This window comes from Salmo salar, chromosome 13 (genome assembly GCF_965601325.2).
Source record: "Salmo salar chromosome 13, fSalSal1, whole genome shotgun sequence".
NCBI lineage: Eukaryota > Metazoa > Chordata > Actinopteri > Salmoniformes > Salmonidae > Salmo > Salmo salar.
The window spans coordinates 89,464,843-89,490,462 of record NC_138303.1 but is presented as its reverse complement, the minus strand read 5'-3'; the positions used below and the strand labels follow the sequence as shown (position 1 = coordinate 89,490,462).

General features: G+C 44.4%; 1 protein-coding gene across 4 annotated transcripts in view; it reads left to right on the top strand.

Moving 5' to 3' along the window:
• The first annotated feature begins 556 nt into the window (after nucleotides 1-556).
• LOC106567758 (neurofibromin) overlaps nucleotides 557-25,620 on the top strand; it is a 77,938-nt gene continuing 52,874 nt past the window's right edge. For 3 of the 4 annotated variants that reach the window (XM_045692332.2, XM_045692333.2, XM_014137461.3), the window contains exons 1-12: nucleotides 557-997; nucleotides 8,280-8,423; nucleotides 8,543-8,626; nucleotides 11,801-11,991; nucleotides 13,096-13,202; nucleotides 13,367-13,434; nucleotides 14,127-14,202; nucleotides 15,726-15,883; nucleotides 16,002-16,175; nucleotides 16,313-16,441; nucleotides 21,733-21,807; nucleotides 22,616-22,747. In XM_045692332.2, coding sequence (XP_045548288.2) covers nucleotides 938-997; nucleotides 8,280-8,423; nucleotides 8,543-8,626; nucleotides 11,801-11,991; nucleotides 13,096-13,202; nucleotides 13,367-13,434; nucleotides 14,127-14,202; nucleotides 15,726-15,883; nucleotides 16,002-16,175; nucleotides 16,313-16,441; nucleotides 21,733-21,807; nucleotides 22,616-22,747 — 1,398 coding nt within the window. In that variant the 5' untranslated portion in view covers nucleotides 557-937. The remainder of the gene's footprint in view (nucleotides 998-8,279; nucleotides 8,424-8,542; nucleotides 8,627-11,800; nucleotides 11,992-13,095; nucleotides 13,203-13,366; nucleotides 13,435-14,126; nucleotides 14,203-15,725; nucleotides 15,884-16,001; nucleotides 16,176-16,312; nucleotides 16,442-21,732; nucleotides 21,808-22,615; nucleotides 22,748-25,620) is intronic. The other variant, XM_014137465.3, reaches the window with a different exon arrangement.

The window sequence follows — 25,620 nt, the reverse complement described above, 5'->3', positions numbered from 1 at the left end:
CACATCTGCAGTTCTCATGCCTCCTTGCAGCATGCCTAAGGCACGTTCATGCAGATGAACAGGGACCCTGGGCATCTTTCTTTTGGTGTTTTTCAGAGTCCGTAGAAAGGCCTCTTTAGTGTCCTAGGTTTTCATAACTGTGACCTTAATTGCCTACCATCTGTAAGCTGTTAGTGTCTTAACAACCGCTCCACAGGTGCATGTTCATTAATTGTTTATGGTTCATTGAACAAGCATGGGAAACCGTTTTTAAACCCTTTAGTTAGCTACAGAGTTTAGCTACTGTTATTATGCATTTTGTTTTAACTGCAAAGTATTTCTGTTTCTGTTTCTTCTGTATCTAAAATCCTAAGGCAGTGTGACCTCACCAGTTTGTTATCTAAAACCTGTCATTGATGAAAACACACGGCATTGGTCCAGTGTCCCGTTTTTTCTATTCATACTGGACGCTGCAAAGGTTCTTGCAACGCACGCGCAGTAGCTGCTCCTCTAAACAGAATCAGTGCCTGCTTCATTGAGGTTGTCACTAGTTACCACAGCCACAAAGTCAAAGTGGCTCTATCGAAACAATTAATTTAAAAAAAAAAAACGCTTTTTGGTCTTAAAGTAAGGTTACGGTTCAGCATAAGGTTATCAGTGTGGTTAAGGTTAGGCTTACGTTAAAAAACAGATTTTAAGAAAATACATTGTAGAAATAGGCGGGGTTTATCCATAATTATGACTTTGTGGCTGTGGTAACTAATGACGACTGTTCATTGAGAAGGAGGATTCAAACTTCCGGTTCTGTCATGGGGATATTGTGGTGTGTCTGATAAAAGAAAGAAAAAATAACCCCATCAACATCGGAATTTGAGGATTAACTGGTTGCAAATAGCAAAGGAATCATTATTTATACGGATAATTCAAGTGGCCCATCGCGGCTCGCACCCGGCCGGCCATGGCGGCGCATAAACCCGTGGAATGGGTTCAGGCCGTAATTAGTAGATTCGACGAGCAGGTAAGAATAACACATCGTATCAGAAATTGTGCCTCTGCTTTTTCCCCAGTAACATCATAGAGGTCGTGGGCTTAGCGACGGGATCATTTAAAGAAAGCTGCACTGTCATGAGTGGTATGTTTTGAGCCGATCTAGAATTTATAGTTCTCCTGCAGAGCCGCATCATCACACAGGAGCAAGTGACAGCGACAGAGAGAGAGAGGACGAAATAACACATGGACCAATTCTGTCCCTAACATTTGAAATAGCATTTAAAATCCCTTTGGATGAAACCACGAGGATGTAGCCTCAATATATAAACAAAGGAATCGACAGAACACGCCTCTTACTGTCAAGAAGGAGGAACTAACTAGATGTTGAATTGGGCAGCGAGCTGCTAGCTTGCGTGGTTATTACTGTAATGCATTCAGTTTCTGCCAATAAAACTGTGCTAACTAGCTAGCCACTGCGAGCTTGTCAACCCGAAGCAAGTGTCCAGTAATTAGTGTGTTAATGTCATTTCCATTAACTAGTAAGTAGCCTCACCTTGGACTACAAAGCATTGTTTCTTTATAGCCACGCAGCTAACTATTACTAAACAAAAATATAAACGCAACAATTTACTGAGTTACAGGAAATCAGTCAATTGAAATAAATTCATTAGGCCCTAAGCTATGGATTTCGCATGACTAAGCAGGGGTGCAGCCATGGGTGGGCCCACCTACTTGACAACCAGGCCCACCCACTGGGGAGCTAGGCCCAGCCAATCAGAATTAGTTTCTTCCTACAAAAGGGCTTTATTACAGACACAAATAATCCTCAGCAACCCCCTAAAACAATCCCACAGGTGAGGAAGCCAGATGTGGAGGTCCTGGGCTGGTGTGGTTACACATGGTCTGAGGTTGTGAAGCTGGATGGATGTACTGCCAAATTCTCTAAAATGACATTGGAGGCAGTTTATGGTAGAGAAATGAACATTCAATTCTCTGGTAACAGCTCTGGTGGACATTCCTGCAGTCAACATGCCAATTGCGAGCTTCCTCAGAATTTGAGATCTCAGTGGTATTGTGTTGTGACGATACAGCATATTTTAAAGTGGCCTTTTATTGTCCCCAGCACAAGGTGCACCTGTGTAACGATCATGCTGTTTAATCAGTTTCTTGATATGCCACACCTGCCAGGTTGATGGATTACCTCGGTTTTGAGGAATGCGCACTAACAGAGATGTGAACATTTGTGGACAAAATTTGAGAGAAATAAGCTTTTTGTTTGTATGGAACATTTCTGGGATCTTTTATTTCAGATCATGAAACATGGGACCAACACTTTACAAGTTACGTTTATATTTTTGTCCAGTTTGTTTACAGTATGTGTGGATTTATCTATGCAGATTGACAATCAGGTCCCATCCATTCATTGCATTGGAAAACATGGGAGATAAAATATTTTATTGACCTGCTCTAATCCCTTCACTGATGTCATTGACAAGCACAATTTCACAAATATCTTCATCCTTGTCGTACCTCAAAGCAGGGCTAGGGGCATTTCCATTGAAAAGTACCAATCATAAGCACCAGCATGTGAAGTTCGTAGGAGCATATTACATTGGGTGTCAAATGAAAGCTACGAGTTTGTATTTTTGGGAAATGAAGGCATAGATACCATCAACCATTTCCCGTAATTAGGCATTACTAAAGGCTTAGAAAACATTGACCAGAAAAAAGTCTTAAAAGGCATCAGAAATGCATCAAAACACAATGTTGACATAAAGACCCCTGCCAACCAATATCAACACTTAAGCTTTATATAGCTTTGGAGAAAATGTTTACCTTCTGGAAGTTTAATAAATATTGCCCTGTGCCTTGTAATTCCATTACCAAAAAGCCACATCTTTACGATATTTTCTAATGTCTCTCCCTTATAAGGAGGGAGGATAATGAAAGTTCACAGAAGTAACAAGTAATGGTAGACCTACCAATTAGTTATAGTGGTTTTACTGATATCAATTTTGTTTATGAATTAAGTGATTAGAAAAAGAAAAACATCAGAAACCGAATTACTGCAACTGAATTGGCTACAACGGGAAATCACAATAGTCACAAACCACAGTTGGGTCACCTGCTACTGTCCTCCCTTCCACTGCCATACTGTTATGTTCAGTTCATAGTGTCTCCTGCTACTGTCCTCCCTTCCACTGCCATACTGTTATGTTCAGTTCATAGTGTCTCCTGCTACTGTCCTCCCTTCCACTGCCATACTGTTATGTTCAGTTCATAGTGTCTCCTGCTACTGTCCTCCCTTCCACTGCCATACTGTTATGTTCAGTTCATAGTGTCTCCTGCTACTGTCCTCCCTTCCACTGCCATACTGTTATGATCAGTTCATAGTGTCTCCTGTTACTGTCCTCCCTTCCACTGCCATACTGTTATGTTCAGTTCATAGTGTCTCCTGCTACTGTCCTCCCTTCCACTGTCATACTGTTATGTTGAGCTCATAACTGTTTTCTTTGTCTTTCTGTTGGTCAAACCAAGACTGTTGAGTGTTCAAACGGTTTGGACAACCTCTCTCTCTGTCTCTCTCTCTCTGTCTCTGTCTCTCTCTCTGTCTCTCTCTCCAGTTAATGTCACCTCTCCCAGCTGTTACTGACACCTACACCATGAGCCCCCTGTCTTTTCATTTTCTGTAACCAGCATCTTCACCGACTGAGCACCCACTGACACCGGACGTCCAGGGACGTTGAAAAGTAGTTTGGTCAGTCCACCCTGGCCTTGATGTTGAAGGAATGATGACATTAGTAAACAATTAGTAAACAATGCCTACTCATAATTGGTTAAAATCACACAATGCTCACCGATATCATTGGAAACACTTATCTTCCTCCATCTTTTTACTACAAAACATTAGAAATGCACCATTTTCACCTGTGTTGGGGTGGTGCGGGAGATGATGGACATGAAGTAGACCTGTTTTTATATTCGTTTAACTTTCACAGACATACTGGACTGCACCAAATCTGAACCTATCTTTCACAAGTTTGGATAGCACATTACAGTAAAGAAAAGTGTATTACAGTATATTGTACTGTGCTGAACTATACTCTACTTTACTGTACTGAACTCTACTGCACTGTTACCGGGTGTAAATCCACTTCACTTAATGTGGCCTAGTTCAATAACCAAAACAGATTTATTTCCAAACTCAAGGTGCCATCTCATAGCTGACACCCCATTCTTTCTGCAGACATCTTTGAATCTTAATTCGGAGTAAACATTTAAGAATTTTTGGTAAACGTGGTCACATAAAAACCTGAGGGAGATTTTACCACAATTCCATTACCAAAATTTGCATCTGCACAGATCTTCCACTTTAATTCGTTTTTGTACATTTTTCAGTGGAAATTGTTCAAAGTAGTCCTTGTGCATAGATTTGTATATTTTGTTAAACTTTGAAATAAATGGTTTTTGTTTGGCATACATTTTAAAGTGAAAAAACAGATTGAAATATAATTCTGTTACCTTGGAATTGCCCCTAGCCTACCTGATGCAGTATCAGTATGGGTATGGTTGTACTGTAGTAGGCTTACTTATATGCAAAGCAGTGATTTCATTGTTTCTCCCTTGCATGTGTTGCTTTTTTCATACAACTGATGTAATCAAATTTATAGGCCCAGTCTGTATGATTATGATCGGTAAAGTAGGCCTAGATGTTATGCCTACATGATCAACCTATAAAACATGGCATTTCCCATTCCATATGTAAAAATAAATAAAGACTAATGAATCCTATCAAATTACCGTAAAACAATCATTTTTGGGTCGGTTCATTGTTGCAAGAGGAAAGATGACTTGTGGGCATATTGCCATACACTGTTAACATGATTTGTTTACACGTGTTTTCTATCAACTATCTCTTAAGTGTAAAGCAAGCCCATTTTTTTTTTTATAAAAAAAACACATTTTTACCAAATAGCTCAGTGGAGATGAGAGATTAGTAATTGTGGATGTTTAACACACTACTGTGGCTTGTTTTGGGTAGGTGGTTAGGCCAGGGCTCACCAACCCTATTCCTGGAAAGCTACTCTCATGTAGGTTTTTGCTCCAACCTCGGCTTATCAACCTGCTAATTATTAGAATCAGGTGCACTAGATTAGGGTTGGAGTGAAAACCTACAGGAAAGTATCTCAGCGGGAACAGGGGTGGAGAGCCCTGGGTTAGACCCTACTTACATTTACATTTGAGTCATTTTGCAAAACGTTTCCCAAACTCGGTCCTGTGGCTCCCCCTGGGTGCAAATAGTATCCCTGTGGAATGCTTTCGACACCTTGTAGAGTCCAGCCCCGACTAATTGAGGCTGTTCTGAGGGCAAAAGAGGGGATGGTTTTGTAGATTCGGTGTGTGAGTGACTGCATGTTTGCTGAGGTGAGGAGAATCAGAGCAGGTGGTTCATGTGTTCATTAGTCTTATGGCTTGTAGATTTGAAACTGTATCAGACCTCATGCTCCGATACGCCTTCCCGACCGTAAGGGAGAGAACAGCTCGTGTGTGGGGTCCTTGGTGCTGTGTGCCTTCTTCAGGCACTGTTTTGAGTAGATATCCTGGATGGGTGGGAGCACGGTCTCAGTGATGTACTGGGCTGTATTCACCACCACCTGGAGGGCCTTGCGGTTTTGGCCATACCAGACTGTGATGCAACCGGTCAGGACGATCTCTCGATGGTGCAGCAGTAGTATTTGGAGAGGGGGCGGGGCGGGGCCCGGTTCATCTGATCAGTTCCATCTAAGGTGTTGGTAACCACATCAGTGACGTATTCATACAGTACATGACATGAGGAGGCTAGACCGTATGCCACAGGCCAGATGTCTAGGTTACTGAGACTCTATCACAACACTTAGTTTCTGACATCCACTATTATAGTTTTGAACGTTTCAGTGGTAGCATAGTGATTAACAGTCGAATGTCCCGGCTCCCCAGTAACCTTTCTCCATCTTCAAGGGTCCAGACTATTCCAGGCCGGTAGGCCTACCTGTCCCTTGTAGCAGATATTCAGTTGAAATTGTGCCTCCTTATCCGTTAGCTAACATTTCTGGCTTGGAAGGCCACGTGGCTGGGTGTGGCTCATTGCACTTTGATGACGTTTTCATGGAGATTAGGCCTAATTTAAATCCACTTTTGACTGTTAAGCCTATTGATAGTGCTTTGTACTCATTAAAAAGGATTGTGTATGTTGGCTTCTGGTGGGATTGGGACTGCTTTTAGTCAGAATCAGCTTTGAGATTAGCAGCTCAACCTCTGATATTATAGGTTCGGCCATATCACCTTTCCTCGAGCTTGACCCATTGAGGTCAAAGCAGAGCATTAGAGATTTATACCCTACAAATAATGTAGCCCTCACTAGAGTTCATTCAGACTATCCTTTTCAAAATCTAATGAAAGGTGGGCTACTTCTGTCGTGCCACATCCAGGGATAATGTAGTGTGTTTGAATAGCATTCCATTTTTCCCCCCCATTTGTGTAAACAACATTAAACCCTATCATTTATTCTAACAGTGTCTTAAACTAGTGCTTGCATGTATTGTGCTTGAGCTTGTGAAACCAAAGCTTCTAAGGAAAAGAGGGAATCTTTGACCTTTTCATTGAAAATTTGACATTGATCCCTGATGCTGCTTACAAGCCCTGACCTAGAGAGAGAAGCTCAGCCACGTGAAGAAGAGCCATGCTTCTTTTAGATGGAATCTTGGATGTTAGCTCATAAATATCTCCATGATTCACAACAATCCCAACCTCCAGTTTTTTTTTCTGTGCTCGCCTAAATAGTGTTTCTATGTTGGCACTCAGCAAAAACTTCATTACTTAGGCGTTTGTGTCTTCTGGCGGTACGTCGACAAGAGAAGTGTACCCCTCCTCTCTCCTCTCTTTATGTGCAGTGCCCTGTTGGTTAGTGCCAAAGCACTCCTAAGGAAAGGGATTGACTTTAGAGGAATTGAAGACGGTGCCAGTGAAACAAAGTGGCCCTGTGTCTGTTTGCCTGGCCTGAATATGGATGTCAACCAGCGGATCTGCATGCGGATTTCTCTGTGTGTGTTTGCAGGGAAGATGCTCAAGTCTCAGGACTCTCATTTCTGTCCCCTCACACATACGCATGTCTCTAATCCAGCAGAGGAGCAGCCCCTCCCTGGCCTGTGCTGGGGGTCAGGGTGTTTGCTCATCCTCCTGCTGTAGGGGAGGAACCTCTTCAGGACCTGTCGGATGGTTGGGACTGGGAGTGTCTCAACCTCAAAGATCTCCAAAACTTTATTTGTTTAGCTTACTTATAAGAAGCCATAGGCTATACAAAACTGTCAAGTTGGACTTCCTCTGCACTTTGCAGACTAAGTAAATGTGTTTGTATTAGTAGTCCTACTTGTAAACTTGTGTGTGTGTGTGTGTGTGTGTGTGTGGGGAATTGTAGCCCAAAAGGTAGAGGCAGAGCGTAATGCATGGAGTATAGTCCATAGCGTGTGTCTGTGAGCCCAGCTCAGCACATCCACCCCCTGTGTGTGTAGGACTATATGCTCAGTGAGGGGCCACCCTCTAGGTTTCCCCAGTGCTCTACACTCCTCTCTATCCCATAAGTCTCTTCTGCTGTCCCGGTCTACTGAGGGAGGGGAGCGTCTTGTCCTGCTAGCTCTATAATAGCCCATGCCTCTGTACTGCTGTCCCTCACCAAATGGGAAAATTATTACAAGAAGTGGGAGAGTCGGGTTGCTTTGAGTGTTTGTGTTTTTTAATGGTGTTTGGGTGTCACATGGAGCTGTGATTTTCTGTTATTAGGCTAGATGGAGCGGAGCCTAGGCAAGGCAGGGTCAGCCTGGGGCCTCAGACCAGCTGATGCACTGTCATCCTGTCTGAGCTGGAGTCGGAGGCAGAGGAGAGCCCAGCCAGCCAGGCTCTCTGACACATCCACTGAATGTAGTGTAGCCTACTATACAGTACATCCCCTGCTCAGGATGCAGAGGAGGCTTCACTAGAGGCAGACATGTTGGTCTCTAGAGAAAGAGACTGTGAGATCACTGCTCAAGGAGCGCTGTTAACCAAATGTATTGTTATTCAGTCATGCAGACCTAGAATAGGCGATCTCCTTGAAAACATAGTAATGGACTTATTGACAGGAAATGTATACAGAAGGCTATTCCTGTACTCGATGCTCTTGACAGTATGTTAGGGTTAACGTTAGGGTTATTTGTATTGGACACGAAGCAAAGTTACCGACTTAGATTCATGTAACAACACCAACAGCCTTACTCTGTCCCTTTACCCCTCTACAGCTTCCAGTCAAAGTGGGCCAACAGAACACTCACACCAAAGTCAGCACAGAGCACAACAAGGACTGTCTGATACACATCTCCAAGTACAAGTTCTCACTGGTCATCAGTGGCCTCACGAACATACTGAAGAATGTGAACAACATGGTGAGTGTGTGTGTGTGTGTGTGTGTGTGCGCTGTATGTGCAAACAATGTCTGTTGAAGCCTATGGAGCCAGGTACAGTGTTGGAGATGTCTCAACCATGTCTCCTCTTTCTCCCCTAGCGAATATTTGGAGAGGCTGCGGAGAAGAACCTGTATCTCTCTCAGCTCATCATCCTGGACACACTGGAGAAGTGCCTTGCTGGGGTGAGGATCATTCCCCATCAGAAACGGAAATGATGGATGCATGTCGCTTTTATATCTCCGACTCCCTTCCTCGCTCACTCTCCTTCGTTCTCCTTTCCTCCCTCTGTTTTTTTCCTGGTTTGTTTCCTTGTCTCCCTGCATGCTCTCCTAATGCAGCGTTCTGGTTTTTATCAGCAGATCTCCATTAGATATCAGCATAACACAATAGAATGTGGTGGGCTGTCTGTGGTGGAGATGTTTTGTCTCAGTGGGGACAGTGGCCTTTGCTCTGGACTGGATCTGAGCCCTTTCCCCGCCCCACACAGAAACTGTGTGTTTGAGTCCTGTCTCTTTTTTTCAGTCTTTGGGAACTCTGTTAGTAGCCAGTAGTCCCCTGGCTACTTTCCCTTCTCTCCTCTCCTTAGTAAAGATGTGCTCACTGAAGATTGCTTTTCCAGGTGCTTGCTCATCTTCACTTTGCATTCTGATCCTCCAATGGGATTGCCCCGAGTTTCCGGACAGTTGTATTCATTTTTTTACTACGAGCTCTCGGATGGATGACAGCTGTTAGGTTCTTCAAGTCATCCTTTTTCTTGAAATCTGAATGCTTTTTTTCTAACTATTTTTGCCTCGTTGATGTCCTCTTTCAGTAGCCCATGTCCCTGCAAGTTCATTTAAAATTGACATATTACACCTGTACTCGTAATCAGAAAATCATTCTCTTTTCAATGAAATATTTCACTTAATGATCCACCACTGTCCCCAAGTAGAGCCTTCTCTTTCCCAACTCCCCCAACAGTGTGCTGGTGTAATGACAGGTCCCAGGCCTGCAGTAGAGCCTTCTCTTTCCCAACTCCCCCAACAGTGTGCTGGTGTAATGACAGGTCCCAGGCCTGCAGTAGAGCCTTCTCTTTCCCAACTCCCCCAACAGTGTGCTGGTGTAATGACAGGTCCCAGGCCTGCAGTAGAGCCTTCTCTTTCCCAACTCCCCCAACAGTGTGCTGGTGTAATGACAGGTCCCAGGCCTGCAGTAGAGCCTTCTCTTTCCCAACTCCCCCAACAGTGTGCTGGTGTAATGACAGGTCCCAGGCCTGCAGTAGAGCCTTCTCTTTCCCAACTCCCCCAACAGTGTGCTGGTGTAATGACAGGTCCCAGGCCTGCAGTAGAGCCTTCTCTTTCCCAACTCCCCCAACAGTGTGCTGGTGTAATGACAGGTCCCAGGCCTGCAGTAGAGCCTTCTCTTTCCCAACTCCCCCAACAGTGTGCTGGTGTAATGACAGGTCCCAGGCCTGCAGTAGAGCCTTCTCTTTCCCAACTCCCCCAACAGTGTGCTGGTGTAATGACAGGTCCCAGGCCTGCAGTAGAGCCTTCTCTTTCCCAACTCCCCCAACAGTGTGCTGGTGTAATGACAGGTCCCAGGCCTGCAGTAGAGCCTTCTCTTTCCCAACTCCCCCAACAGTGTGCTGGTGTAATGACAGGTCCCAGGCCTGCAGTAGAGCCTTCTCTTTCCCAACTCCCCCAACAGTGTGCTGGTGTAATGACAGGTCCCAGGCCTGCAGTAGAGCCTTCTCTTTCCCAACTCCCCCAACAGTGTGCTGGTGTAATGACAGGTCCCAGGCCTGCAGTAGAGCCTTCTCTTTCCCAACTCCCCCAACAGTGTGCTGGTGTAATGACAGGTCCCAGGCCTGCAGTAGAGCCTTCTCTTTCCCAACTCCCCCAACAGTGTGCTGGTGTAATGACAGGTCCCAGGCCTGCAGTAGAGCCTTCTCTTTCCCAACTCCCCCAACAGTGTGCTGGTGTAATGACAGGTCCCAGGCCTGCAGTAGAGCCTTCTCTTTCCCAACTCCCCCAACAGTGTGCTGGTGTAATGACAGGTCCCAGGCCTGCAGTAGAGCCTTCTCTTTCCCAACTCCCCCAACAGTGTGCTGGTGTAATGACAGGTCCCAGGCCTGCAGTAGAGCCTTCTCTTTCCCAACTCCCCCAACAGTGTGCTGGTGTAATGACAGGTCCCAGGCCTGCAGTAGAGCTCTCTGTCCCCAGTCCCTCCACAGTGTGCTGGGGTAATGACAGGTCCCAGGCCTGCAGTAGAGCTCTCTGTCCCCAGTCCCTCCACAGTGTGCTGGGGTAATGACAGGTCCCAGGCCTGCAGTAGAGCTCTCTGTCCCCAGTCCCTCCACAGTGTGCTGGGGTAACGACAGGTCCCAGGCCTGCAGTAGAGCTCTCTGTCCCCAGTCCCTCCACAGTGTGCTGGGGTAACGACAGGTCCCAGGCCTGCAGTAGAGCTCTCTGTCCCCAGTCCCTCCACAGTGTGCTGGGGTAACGACAGGTCCCAGGCCTGCAGTAGAGCTCTCTGTCCCCAGTCCCTCCACAGTGTGCTGGGGTAATGACAGGTCCCAGGCCTGCAGTAGAGCTCTCTGTCCCCAGTCCCTCCACAGTGTGCTGGTGTAATGACAGGTCCCAGGCCTGCAGTAGAGCCTTCTCTTTCCCAACTCCCCCAACAGTGTGCTGGTGTAATGACAGGTCCCAGGCCTGCAGTAGAGCCTTCTCTTTCCCAACTCCCCCAACAGTGTGCTGGTGTAATGACAGGTCCCAGGCCTGCAGTAGAGCTCTCTGTCCCCAGTCCCTCCACAGTGTGCTGGGGCAATGACAGGTCCCAGGCCTGCTGTAGAGCTGTCTGTCCCCAGTCCCTCCACAGTGTGCTGGGGTAATGACATTTCCCAGGCCTGCAGTAGAGCTCTCTATCCCCAGTCCCTCCACAGTGTGCTGGGGTAATGACAGGTCCCAGGCCTGCAGTGCAGCAGGTCCAAATCCAGCATGTAGAATCATTAGTCTGGATAGCTCTGTCCAGAGCCATTATCTCAGCTAGATTTACAGCATTATTTCAAGGCTGTGAGAGGCATCAGAATGCACTGTATCTAAAATATGTGATATCTTACCTATTGGTCAGGATGTTTTAGACCTAGTATGTTTTATATCTTCATGTATGAGAGGGAATGTGTGACTTCAGGGATGCTTGCCTTGTGACTGAAGCCTGACTGACCGTTCTCTCCGTGTGGCAGGGTTTTATTCTGGTCTATTCTCTCCTCTGGGCTAATCGGGCAGTGAGGACATTGAATGGTTTTCTCATGTTTGACCTCTAACCTTTCCTCTAATCCCTCCCTTCCTGGTCTCTCCTTCCTTCCCTTCATCCCTCAGCAACCGAAGGACTGCCTGCGTCTGGATGAGACCATGCTGGTGAAACAGCTGCTGCCAGAGATCTGTCATTTCATCCACACGTACCGCGAGGGCCACCAGCACGCCGCCGAGCTACGTAGCTCCGCCTCCGGGGTCCTCTTCTCCCTCAGCTGCAACAACTTCAATGCCGTGTTCAGCCGCATCTCCACCAGGTGACATTAATCATAAACACCCAGAACTCTAACCCTCAGCCCAAACTGCTCTGAGAAGCGACAGGCCACAGTAGTAGACCTCAGGCTGTACGTAGAGGAAGGGTTACCTTTAAGTGTACATCAGTTCAGGCCTGTCGGCTTCAGTGAGAGCAAGGAGGAAAAAAGAAGCTGGAGCTATCATCTACCTCGATAGATAGAGAAATAAATAGAGGGAGAAAGGGAGTCTGTCGGTAGCCTTCATAAAGAGTCTCTTTGTCTGTGTCTCATGGAGTAATGTTCCACTGTGAAACCAACCCCCAAAGGACCTGGACCTGCACAAGACATGGAGGCATACTCACATGCGTGCGCACTGTGTGTGTGTGTGTGTGTGTGTGTGTGTGTGTGTGTGTGTGTGTGTGTGTGTGTGTGTGTGTGTGTGTGTGTGTGTGTGTGTGTGTGTGTGTGTGTGTGTGTGTGTGTGTGTGTGTGTGTGTGTGTGTGCGCGCGTGCGCACGCTCACCTGTGTGTTGACCTGTGTGTGTCAGAGCTGAGTGGTTTGGAGTGGGGAGAAAACATCTGTAAATATTAACCACTCGGGTATATTAATTATTTGTTGAAGCTCAGAAAGCACATATTTTGTCTTCCTCCTCCTTGCACTGGTGTACAAGTTGGTTCTGAGGTAGAAGACAAGAGTGCTGCTCCACTTGTCTGTGTTGCAGTCTGCACTTGTTAACCGAGCTGTGTTGTGGTCTTATTGGTCCATGACTGGCAGGCCCAGACTGATGAAGTGGCTGGTTATTAAATCATGTGGAGTTGGTTATGTTATGTGATGTTAAAACAGGGTTAGAGAGTTGACCTCAACCACTCCCCAGTGTCGCCTCTCTCTCTTTTTGTCCTCAGCTTTTACCTTGAAAGCATTGCCCATTCACCCAGACTAGTCTGTCACGTTATTACCATTAGTCAGATGAGACCTAGGCTTACCGTTTGATTACTGTTTCTATTATGATGCTCTACTGCTACTTCTCTATCATGTTCTAATGATGTGATTCTATTGAATGTGAATATTCGAGGAGATTAAAATAACCATCTTGATTGAAGATCCATCTCTGCGGCGTTTCCCCTCAGGTTGCAGGAGCTCACCTTGTGTTCGGAGGACACAGTGGATGTCCATGACATCGAGCTCATCCAGTACATTAATGTGGACTGTGCCAAGCTAAAGAAACTGCTCCAAGGTATTTGTGTATTCTTATCAGTCACATTGCTTTATTTTGGACTACAGCCGTCCCATTTGAAGTTATCCGTTTGATAGAGCCAAAGATGTTCTGTTTCTTTTGAGTTGTGCACCGTTGTTGAGGTTCAGTGTGGACTCAGTATTGGTTGTCATTTCCTCCTGCAGAGACGGTGTTTAAATTCAAAGCCCTCAAGAAGCCTGCCCAGCTAAGTGTCATCAACAGTTTAGAGAAGGTGAGTATCTCTCTCTCTCTCTCTCTCTCTCTCTGTCTGCCTCTCTGTCTGCCACTGTCTCTCTCTCTCTGTTTCTCTCTTACACATCTATCTACAGACTCACTTTCTCCACCTAGTGGTCTCTGGTCCACATCTCCTGTTTCCCTACTCCTCCTGCTCTAGTGCAGTGTCTGTTGACTTCCTGTTGCCCTGCTCCTCCTGCTCTAGTGCAGTGTCTGTTGACTTCCTGTTGCCCTGCTCCTCCTGCTCTAGTACAGTGTCTGTTGACTTCCTGTTGCCCTGCTCCTCCTGCTCTAGTACAGTGTCTGTTGACTTCCTGTTGCCCTGCTCCTCCTGCTCTAGTACAGTGTCTGTTGACTTCCTGTTGCCCTGCTCCTCCTGCTCTAGTACAGTGTCTGTTGACTTCCTGTTGCCCTGCTCCTCCTGCTCTAGTACAGTGTCTGTTGACTTCCTGTTGCCCTGCTCCTTCTGCTCTAGTACATTTCTGTGGAGCTGCTCAGGCATCTGGATACACTTCAGTTACACTAACCGTCTGTGGCTCGCCAGAAGCCCCAGTCTTGAAGCTTGACATTACAATCAGGACAGGAAATATTGTTGCAAGTTGTTGTGTTGTTGATAGTCTTCTTTGCGAGTAGAAGATAGGTACAGTGCTTCCCAGGCAGGTGGTGTGACCCCCTTCTCTCTCCCCTCAGGCCTTCTGGAACTGGGTGGAGAACTACCCTGATGAGTTCACCATGCTATACCAGAGGCCACAGACAGACATGGCTGGTGAGAATGCAGTTACAGTTCTAATGTTACACTTAGTGATGAATCATACAGTACCAGTCAAAAGTTTGGACACCTACTTATTCAAGGGTTTTTCTTTTCTTTTTTTTACTATTTTCTACGTTGTAGAATAATAGTGAAGACATCAAAACTATGAAATAACAAAAAAAGTGTTAAACAAATCTAAATATATTTTGACCGCTTTGCACACTCTTGGTATTCTCTCAACCAGCTTCACCTGGAATGCTTTTCCAACAGTCTTGGAGTTCCCACATATGCTGAGCACTTGTTGGCTGCTTTTCCTTCACTCTGCTGTCCAACTCAACCCATCTCAAATGGGTTGAGGTAGGGTGATTATGGAGGCCAGGTCATCTGATGCAGCATTCCATTACTCTCCTTCTTGGTCAAATAACACACCTCCAGGCTGTGTAAGGGCTGTGTCATTGTCCTGTTGAAAAACAAATGATAGTCCCACTAAGCGCAAACCAGATTGGATGGTGTATCGCTGCAGAATGCTGTTAGCCATGCTGGTTAAGTGTGCCTTGAATTCTAAATAAATCACAATAGTTTCACCAGCAAAGCACCCCCACACCATCACACCTCCTCCTCCATGCTTCACGGTGGGAACCACACATGCAGAGATCATCCATTCACCTACTCTGCGTCTCAAAAAGACACGGCGGTTGGAACCAAAAATCAAAAATTTGGACTCATCAGACCAAAGGACAGATTTCCACCAGTCTAATGTCCATTGCAGGTGTTTCTTGGCCCAAGCTAGTCTTCTTCTTATTGGTGTTCTTTAGTAGGGGTTTCTTTTCAGAAATTCGACCATGAAGGCCTGGTTGACGCTGTCTCCTCTAAACAGTTGATTTGAGATGTGTCTGTTACTTGAACTCTGACGCATTTCTTTTTTGGCTGCAATTTCTGAGGCTGGTAACTCTAATGAACTTATCCTCTGCAGCAGAGGTAACTCTGGGTCTTCCTGTTGCGGTCCTCATGAGAGCCAGTTTCATCAAAGCGCTTGATGGTTCTTTCCATGATATGGATTTGGTATTTTACCAAATAGGGCTATCTTCTGTATACCACCCCTACCTTGTCACAACACAACTGATTGGCTCAAACGCATTAAGAAGGAAAGAAATTCCACAAATTCACTTTTAACAAGGCATAACTGTTAATTATAATGCATTCCAGGTGACTACCTTATGAAGCTGGTTGAGAGAATGCCAAGAGTGTGCAAAGCTGTCATCAAAGCAAAGGGTGGCTACTTTGAAGAATCTCAAATATAACATCTATTTTGATTTAACACTTTTTGGTTACTACATGATTCCATATGTGTTATTTCATAGTTTTGATGTCTTCACTATTATTCTACAATGTAGACTATAGTAAAAATTAAGAAAAACACTTGAATGAGTAGGTGTGTCCACACTTTTGACTGGTACTGTATGTCTGTGTTATTGACTATGTTGTTGCTTGGTTGTGTCTCTCCCAAACTGTGTGTTGCCTGGCCGGGTCTCTCCCAGACTGTGCAGAGAAGCTGTTTGACCTGGTGGACAGTTTTGCTGAGAGTGCCAAGAGGAAGGCAGCCGTGTGGCCACTGCAGATCATCCTCCTCATCCTCTGTCCCGACATCACACAGGACATCTCCAGAGAGACTGTAGAGGACACCAAGGTCAATAAGGTCAGACACAACACACCCACGGGGCAGGGCACACACTAGGGTTCTAATCAGCCATGTCTTACAGTACACTACTCTTCTCTCATACAGTACTGTTACAGTACTCTTCTGTCCCTAACAGAAACTGTTCCTGGAGAACCTGAGGAAGGCCCTGGCCGGCCACGGGAGCAGTAAACAGCTGACTGAGAGTGCTGCCATCGCTTGTGTCAAACTCTGCAAGGCCTCCACCTACATCAACTGGGAGGACCACTCTGTCATCTTCCTCCTGGTGCAGTCCATCGTAGTGGACCTTAAGGTGAGCATCAGCCACAGATTGTCCTCTGGTCATCTGTGTTATGGGAAGGTATTATAAACATAGTATCCAGTATTAGTCACCAGTGGTAACCAGTCACATCTGATGCTATGGACGTTGTTTCTCCCTTCTCCTGTCAGGCCCTGCTCTTCAACCCAGCCAAGCCTTTCTCCAGAGGGGCGGGAAGCCAGAATGCAGACGTGGACCTCATGATCGACTGCTTTGTCTCTTGTTTCCGCATCAATCCCCACAACAACCAGCATTTTAAGGTATTTATTAAGGATCCCCTTGCTACTCTTCCTGGGGTCCAGCAACATTAAGTCAGTTATATATACAGTTTAAAATATTACATGACATTACATTTCATAACACTTAACTAATACATTTAGTGTGTTCCCTCAGGCCGCTACTCCACTATCACATATTTACAATACAACATCCATGTGTATGTGCATGTCTTATCATGTGTGTGTTTCTTCACAATCCCTGCTGTTCCGTACGGTGTATTTCTATCTGCTTGCATCAGTTACCTGATGTGAAATAGAGTTCCATGTAGTCATGGCTCTGTGTAGTACTGTGTGCCTCCCATAGTCTGTTCTTGGCTTGGGGATTGTGAAGAAACCTTTGGTGACATGTCTTGTGGGGTATGCATGGGTGTCCAAGCTGTGTGCTAGTAGTTTAAAACAGACACCTCAATGCATTCAGCAGGTCAACACTTCTTACAAAAACAAGTAGTGATTAACCTCTCTAGGGTAGGTGGCACCAAATCGTCCCACCTACGTAACAGCCAGTGTAATCCCGTGGCGCGTTATTCAAAAACCTTAGAAATGCAAAAACTTCAATTTTTCAAACATATGACTATTTTACACCATTTTAAAGACAAGACTCTCGTTAATCTAACCACACTGTCCGATTTCAAAAAGACTTTACAACGAAAGCAAAACATTAGATTATGTCAGCAGAGTACCCAGCCAGAAATAATCAGACACCCATTTTTCAAGCTAGCATATAATGTCACATAAACCCAAACCACAGCTAAATGCAGCACTAACCTTTGATGATCTTCATCAGATGACAACCCTAGGACATTATGTTATACAATACATGCATGTTTTGTTCAATCAAGTTCATATTTATATCAAAAACCAGCTTTTTACATTAGCATGTGACTAGCATGTGACTAGCATTCCCACCGAACACTGCCGGTGAATTTACTAAATTACTCACGATAAACGTTCACAAAAAGCATAGCAATTATTTTAAGAATTATAGATACAGAACTCCTCTATGCACTCGATATGTCCGATTTTTAAAATAGCTTTTCGGTGAAAGCACATTTTGCAATATTCTCAGTAGATAGCCCGGCATCACAGGGCTAGCTATTTAGACACCCAGCAAGTTTAGCACTCAGAAAAGTCACATTTACTATAAGAAAAATGTTATTACCTTTGCTGTCTTCGTCAGAATGCACTCCCAGGACTTCTACTTCAATAACAAATGGTTGGTTGGTTTGGTTCAAAATAATCCATAGTTATATCCAAACAGCGGCGTTTTGTTCGTGCGTTCAAGACACTATCCGAAAGGGTAAATAAGGGTGACGAGCATGGCGCAATTCGTGACAAAAAAATGCTAAATATTCCATTACCGTACTTCGAAGCATGTCAACCGCTGTTTAAAATCAATTTTTATGCCATTTTTCTCATAAAAAAGCGATAATATTCCGACCGGGAATCTGCGTTTAGGTAAACAGACGAAAGAAAATAAAGCATGGGGTTGACTCGGGCACGCGCCTAAGCCCATAGTACTCTGATCGGCCACTTGCCAAAAGCGATAATGTGTTTCAGCCAGAGGCTGCCTCGATATCGTTCAGCTTTTTCCTGGGCTCTGAGAGCCTATGGGAGCCGTAGGAAGTGTCACGTTAGAGCAAAGATCCTCAGTCTTCAATAAAAAGAGCCAAGATGAAACACAACTTGTCAGACAGGCCACTTCCTGCATGGAATCTTCTCAGGTTTTGGCCTGCCATTTGAGTTCTGTTATACTCACAGACACCATTCAAACAGTTTTAGAAACTTTAGGGTGTTTTCTATCCGAAGCCAATAATTATATGCATATTCTAGTTACTGGGCAGGAGTAGTAACCAGATTAAATCGGGTACGTTTTTTATCCGGCCGTGTCAATACTGCCCCCTAGCCCTAACAGGTTAAGTCAATCTCTAATTCACTTTGAGTCATGAGAGATTGATATGCATATTATTAATATTAGCTCTCCGTGTACATTTAAGGGCCAGCCGTGCTGCCCTGTTCTGAGCCAATTAAAATTTTCCAAGGATCCTCTTTGTTGCACCTGACCATACGACTGAACCGTAGTCCAGATGCGACAAAACGAGAGCCTGTAGGACCTGCCTCATTGATAGTGTTGTTAAAAAGGCAGGACAGCGCTTTATTATGGACAGACTTCTCCCCATTTTAGCTACTGTTGTATCAACATGTTTTGACCATGACAGTTTACAATCCAGGGTTACTCCAAGCAGTTTAGTCACCTCAATGTCCACATTATTCATTACAAGATTCAGTTGAGGTTTAGTGAATGATTTGTCACAAATTACAATGCTTTTAGTTTTTGAAATATTTAGGACCAGCTTATTCCTTGCCACCCATTCTGAACCTGACTGCAGCTCTTTATTAAGCAGTGATTTCACTCGCTTTAGAACTGACGTGTATAGTGTTGAGTCCGCCGCATACATAGCTTTACTCAAGGCCAGTGGCATGTCATTAGTAAAGATTGAAAAAAGTAAGGGGCCTAGACAGCTGCCCAGGGGAATTCCTGATTTTACCTGGATTATGTTGGAGAGGCTTCCATTAGAACAGCCTCTGTGTTCTGTTAGACAGGTAACGCTTTCCAGGCTCTGTCGCAACCGGGAGACCCATGGGGCGGCGCACAATTGGCCCAGCGTCGTCCGGGTTAGGGGAGGGTTTGGCCAGCAGAGATGTCTTTGTCCCATCACACTCTAGAGACTCCTGTGGCGGGCCGGTACCATGCACACTGACACGGTCGCCAGGTGTACGGTGTTTTCTCCGACACATTGGTGTGGCTGGATTCCGGGTTAACTTCTATGGGCTAGGTGGGACGTTAGCGTCCCACTCTATTCAACAGCCAGTGAAATCGCGTGGCGCGAAATACAAATACCTCAAAAATTCAATAATTTCTATATTTCAAACATACGACTATTTTACACCATTTGAAAGATAAGAGACTCGTTAATCTAACCACATTGTCCGATTTCAAAAAGGCTTTACAGCGAAAGCAAAATATTAGATTATGTTAGGAGAGTACATGGACACAAATAACCACACAGCCATTTTTCAAGCAAGCATATATGTCACAAAAACACAAAACACAGCTAAATGCAGCACTAACCTTTGATCTTCATCAGATGACACTCCTAGGACATTATGTTATACAATACATGCATGTTTTGTTCAATCAAGTTCATATTTATATAAAAAAAACAGCTTTTGACATTAGCATGTGATGTTCAGAACTAGCATTCCCACCCAAAACTTCCGGTGAATTTATTAAATTACTCATCATAAACGTTGACAAAATACATAACAATTATTTTAATAATTATAGATACAGAACTCCTTTATGCAATCGCTATGTCAGATTTAAAATAGCTTTTCGGCGAAAGCACATTTTGCAATATTCTGAAGACATAGCTCAGCCATCACGGCTAGCTAATTTGACACTCGCCAACTTCGGGGTCACCTAAACTCAGAATTACTATTAGAAAAATTGGGTTACCTTTGCTGTTCTTCGTCAGAATGCACTCCCAGGACTGTTACTTCTACAACAAATGTTGTTTTTGTTCCAAATATTCCATAGTTATGTGCAAATACCCCCGTTTTGTTTGCGTTCAGGTCACTATCCAAAGGGTAACGCGCGAGTGCATTTCGAGACAATACATTTCAAAATGTTCCATTACCGTACTTAGAAGCATGTCAAACGCTGTTTAAAATTTAAAAAAAAAGGTATTTTTCTCTTAAAATAGCAATAATATTCCAACCGGACAATACTGTATTCATTCAAAGAGGAAAATAAAAAATGGCGAGGTCTCGTGAACGCGCATTTCCATTCCCTTTGTCCTCAGGCAGACCACTGACAAACTGAGTTACTATACTTTGCCCAGAGACAGGAGACGCCCCAATCCGCTTTCTGGCGGCTTTAGAGAGCCAATGGAAGCCTTAGAAAGTGCAACATAACCCCACGGATACTGTAGTTTCGATAGACAAGCAAAAGGAGAACTACAAAATCGCAGACAGGCCACTTCCTACTTGGAATCTTCTCAGGTTTTTGCCTGCCATATGAGTTCTGTTATACTCACAGACACCATTCAAACAATTTTAGAAACTTTAGAGTGTTTTCTATCCAAATCTACTAATAATATGCATATTCTCATTTCTGGGCAAGAGTAGTAACCAGTTTAAATCGGGTATGTTTTTAATTGGCCGTGAAAATACTGCCCCCTAGCCCAGACAGGCTAAGTGGGCATTGTGTCAAGAAGCAGTGTGGCTTGGTTGGGTCGTTTTTCGGAGGATGCATGCCTCTCGACCATCGCCTCGCCCGAGTCCATACGGGAGTTGCAGCGATGAGACAAGACTTTAACTACCAATTGGATACCATGAAAAAGGGGTAGACCTTTTTTTTTTATTGGGACAGTTAACTCTTTATCCACAATATAGCAGGGGGTGTAAAGCCATAACACATACGTTTTTCCATCAGCAGACTATGATCAATAATGTCAAAAGCCGCACTGAGGTCTAACAAAACAGCTCCCACAATCTTTTTATCATCAATTTCTCTCAGCCAATCAATCATCATTCTTCAGTCATTTGTGTAAGTGCCGTGCTTGTTGAATGTCCTTCCCTTTAAGTGTGCTTACAGTAAAATAGCATTGTATCTGGTCAAATACAATTTTTTCCAAATGTTTACTAAGGGTTGGTAACAAGCTGATTGGTTGGCTATTTGAGCGAGTAAAGGGGGGCTTTACTATTCTTGGGTAACATAATTACTTTTGCTTTCCTCCAGGCACACTCTAGGCTTAGATTGAAGATATGGCAAATAGAGGAGGGCCAATATCATCTGTTATTATCCTCAGTAATTTTCCATCCAAGTTGTCAGACCCCAGTGGCTTATTGTTGAAAGACAACAGTAGTTTTTTCACTTCTTCCACACTCACTTTACGGAATTCAAAATTACAATGCTTGTTTTTCATAATTTGATCAGTTATACTTGGATGTGTAATGCCGCATTTGTTGCTGGCATGCCATGCCTAAATTTGCTAATCTTGCCAATGGAAAAATCATTAAAGTAATTGGCAATATCAGTGGGTTTTGTGATGAATGAACCATCTGATTCAGTCAATGATGGAGCTGAGTTTTGGAGTATAGTATTTCATAGAAATGGTTGTTGATGCACACTTTTTAACCACATACTGGTGTGTTGCAGTAAGGACTCTGATCTCTGGTTAATCTCTCTTTATTTTTCTCCTCCATTTCAGGTCTGCCTGGCCTCATCCTCCCCTCCCACCTTCCACTTCGTCCTGGTCAACTCCCTACACAGAATCATCACCAATGTAAGTGTGTGTTGTCATGGCCCAACATAGGGTTAAGGGATCAATCAACACACCAAATGCCAATGTCCAGTGCCACTATTCAAAGTATATAAAGTGACCAATGCTGTGTGTGCACACAGTGCATGTCTAGAATGACCAGTGGTAACCTTATCTGTGGTGACTTTGTGTAGATGATGTCACTACTGTATACACTGGGCTGGCTCTATTACCCAGCCATTAGATCGACTACCATCTCACTCTGGATGAGCCATGCAGGGAGAGGAAGTGCTGCAGACACTCATGTGGTTTATGTGTGTGTGTGTTTGTGTGTTTCAATAGGAAGTGCCTGAGGGAAGATTTCATACAGAGACCCTTTTATTAGCTCTCCATGTGCCTGGGAGACTGTGTGTGAGGGAGTGAGAGTATGACTGGTCTCTCTCTCACCCCCCTCACGCAAAGCACTTCCTGTCTGTGAGCAGAAGTCAGAGGCTGCTTTTGTTCTTGCATGTCTCTGTCTGTCTGGGTTGGTGGGTGGGTAACAGAGAGTAGGAGAGTACAGCCGCCATCTTTCTCCCCTCCAGGCAAACTGGAGAAGTCCCATCTCTCCACCCTAACAAATGCTACTGGGCTGAAGGCCCTATGTCATTTTGTGAATGAGTTTCAATTGGGATAAGACTCAACACCCACTATTACTATTTAACCTACCGGCCGTGTTTTATCCAAGTCTCTCTATAGGATTACATTTCTGTTTCAAATGTTTTATAATGAAGCCTACAGTAGGTTTGTTTACAGGATTGAGTTTAACCCTCTGTCCATTCCTTTGCTGCAGTCTCCATTGGACTGGTGGCCTAAGATTGATGCGGTGTACTGCTACTCTGGAGAGCTGAGGATCATGGTTTCTGAGACGCTGGGCCACGTGATGAGGGGCTGCAGTACGCACGCTCCCCTCCGCATGACTCCGGTAAGACACACACACAACAAAAACATACTCAACAAACCCAAAATATTACCGGTGTGTGAGTGTGCATGATTGTTATTTTTATGAATGGGCCATGTTGGGATGAGATGTTATTCAATGCCAGACTGCAGTGTCCATGTTTGGTTTTACTGTGGAGAGCAGGATCTCCCACTCCCCACCAAGACACTTTATTTTTTCTCCCCACTCCAAATACAAACTTATACATACAAACAACAACTTAGACGCACTCAAACAGTGACTACATCTCCTCTGCCCAGACCCGTATGCTCACACCCCCATCATTAGTGCATTATTGTTTGCCACTTGGCCTTAAATTGTACCAATTTGTTTTTCGTGGTCCCCCATGCTATTTTAATAATAAATCATTAAATTTGTCCATTGTGTTCATGATGGCGGATTGATTGATTTCCAAGTTTTTAATATATGTTTTTTTTTCAAGATGAATGATGAATCGTCCAGCTCATTGGGTAGCTCACTACACCACTATATGCAATGTCATGAAATATGCAGACAGATTAAAAGTAAGTTTACATTGTAATACTTCTGACAGCCAACTTTCTAGCTCCGTCCATACATTTTGGACTTCATAGCATTCCCAGAAAGCTGTTAGTTTTACACTTAACACATGACTCTGCTGTTGCGCTGTAGAGTTTTCTCTCTTGTATAATACATTCTATACATTTACTTTATACTGGATTAAACATACATTTTCCTTAAGTGTAATTTTGTTACTTATGCTCCAACTTTCCCTCCATCTCGTGCTAACATCATTTGGTTCCAATCTTGGTTCCAATTGTTTTTTTCTAACTCAAATAAGATTCCTTCAAGGTTGCTCTGATGTCGAAAAGATTTCAAATCGAAATGTTTTGATACACTACATGACCAAAAGTATGTGAATGCCTGCTTGTCGAACATCTCATTCCAAAATCCTGGGTATTAATATGGAGTTGCTCCCCCCTTTGCTGCTATAACAGCCTCCACTCACTAGATGTTGGAACATCGCTGCGGGGACTCCATTCAGCCACAAGGGCATTAGTGAGGTCAGGCACTGATGTTGGGCGATTAGGTCTGGCTTGCATTCGGCATTCCAATTCATCCCAAAGGTGTTCGATGGGGTTGAGGACAGGGCTCTGTGCAGGTCAGTCAAGTTCTTCCACACCGATCTCGACAAACCATTTCCGTATGAACTTCGCTTTGTCCACGGGGGCATTGTCATGCTGAAACAGGAAAGCGCCTTCCACAAAGTTGGAAGCATAGAATTGTCTAGAACAGTGGTTCCCACATTTATTTTTATAGTCCCGTACTCCTTCAAACATTCAACCTCCAGCTGCATACCCCCTCTAGCACCAGGGTCAGCGCACTCTCAAATGTAGTTTTTTGTCATCATTGTAAGCCTGCCACACACACACACACACACACACACACACACACACTATACAATACATTTATTAAACATAAGAATGAGTGTGAGGTTTTTGTCAAAACCCGGCTCGTGGAAGTGACAAAGAGCTCTTTTAGGACCAGGGCACAAATAATAATAATCAATAATTTTGCTCTTTATTTAGCCATCTTACATATAAAACTTTTTATTTGTTAATTGAAAAGTGTGAATAACTCACCACCGGTTAATGAGAAGGGTGTGCTTGAAAGGATGCACATAACTCTGCAATGTTGGGTTGTATTGGAGAGGGTCTCCGTCTTAAATCATTTTCCACACACAGTCTGTGCCTGTATTTAGTTTTCATGCTAGTGAGGGCCGAGAATCCACACATACTGTAGGTACGTGGTTGCAAAGGGCATCAGTGTCTTAACAGCGCGATTTGCCAAGGCAAGAAACTCTGAGCGTAGTCCAATCCAGAAATCTGGCAGTGGCTTCTGATTAAATTACATTTTCACAGAACCGCTTGTTGCAATTTTGATGAGGCTCTCATGTTCATATATCGGTAAGTGGACTGGAAGCAGGGAATGAAAGGGATAACCAATTCAGTTGTTTGTTCCATCAGTTTCGGGAAGGTACCTGCGTAATTGCACACCCAACTCACTCAGGTGATTCGCTATATCACATTTGACATTGTCCGTAAGCTTGAGTTCATTTGCACACAAAAAATCACACAATGATGGAAAGACCTGTGTGTTGTCCAACTTCTTAATCAGCCTCAATTTTGTCCCGCACATTGAATATAAATGGACTGTTTGAAAATGTGAATACATTTTTATTTGGTGTACCCTCGACGGCATTGCACATGCCTCCATACCCAGTTTGGGAATGCCTGGTCTAGAATGTCACTGTATGCTGTAGCGTTAAGATTTCCCTTCACTGGAACTAAGGGGCCTAGCCCGGACCATGAAAATAGCCCCAGACCATTGTTTCTCCTCCATCAAACTTTACAGTTGGCGTTATGCATTGGGGCAAGTAGCATTCTCCTGGCATCCCCGAACCTAGATTCGTCTGTCAGACTGCCAGATGGTGACGTGTGATTCATCACTCCAGCCGACGCTTGGCATTGTGCATGGTGATCTTAGGCTTGTGTGCTGCTGCTTGGGCATGGAAACCCATTTCGGTTCTTGTGCTGACGTTGTATCCAGAAGCAGTTCGGAACTCGGTAATGAGTGTTGCAACCAAGGACAGATGATTTATAAATGTTACATGCTTCAACACTCTGCGGTCCCGTTCTGAGTTTGTGTGGCCTACCACTTCGCGGCTGAGCCGTTGTTGCTCCTAAACGTTTCCCCTTCACAATAACAGCACTTACAGTTGACTGGGGCAGCTCTAGCAGGGCAGAAATTTGATGAACTGACTTGTTGGAAAGGTGCCATTGTATGACGGTGCCACGTTGAAAGTCACTGAGCTTTTC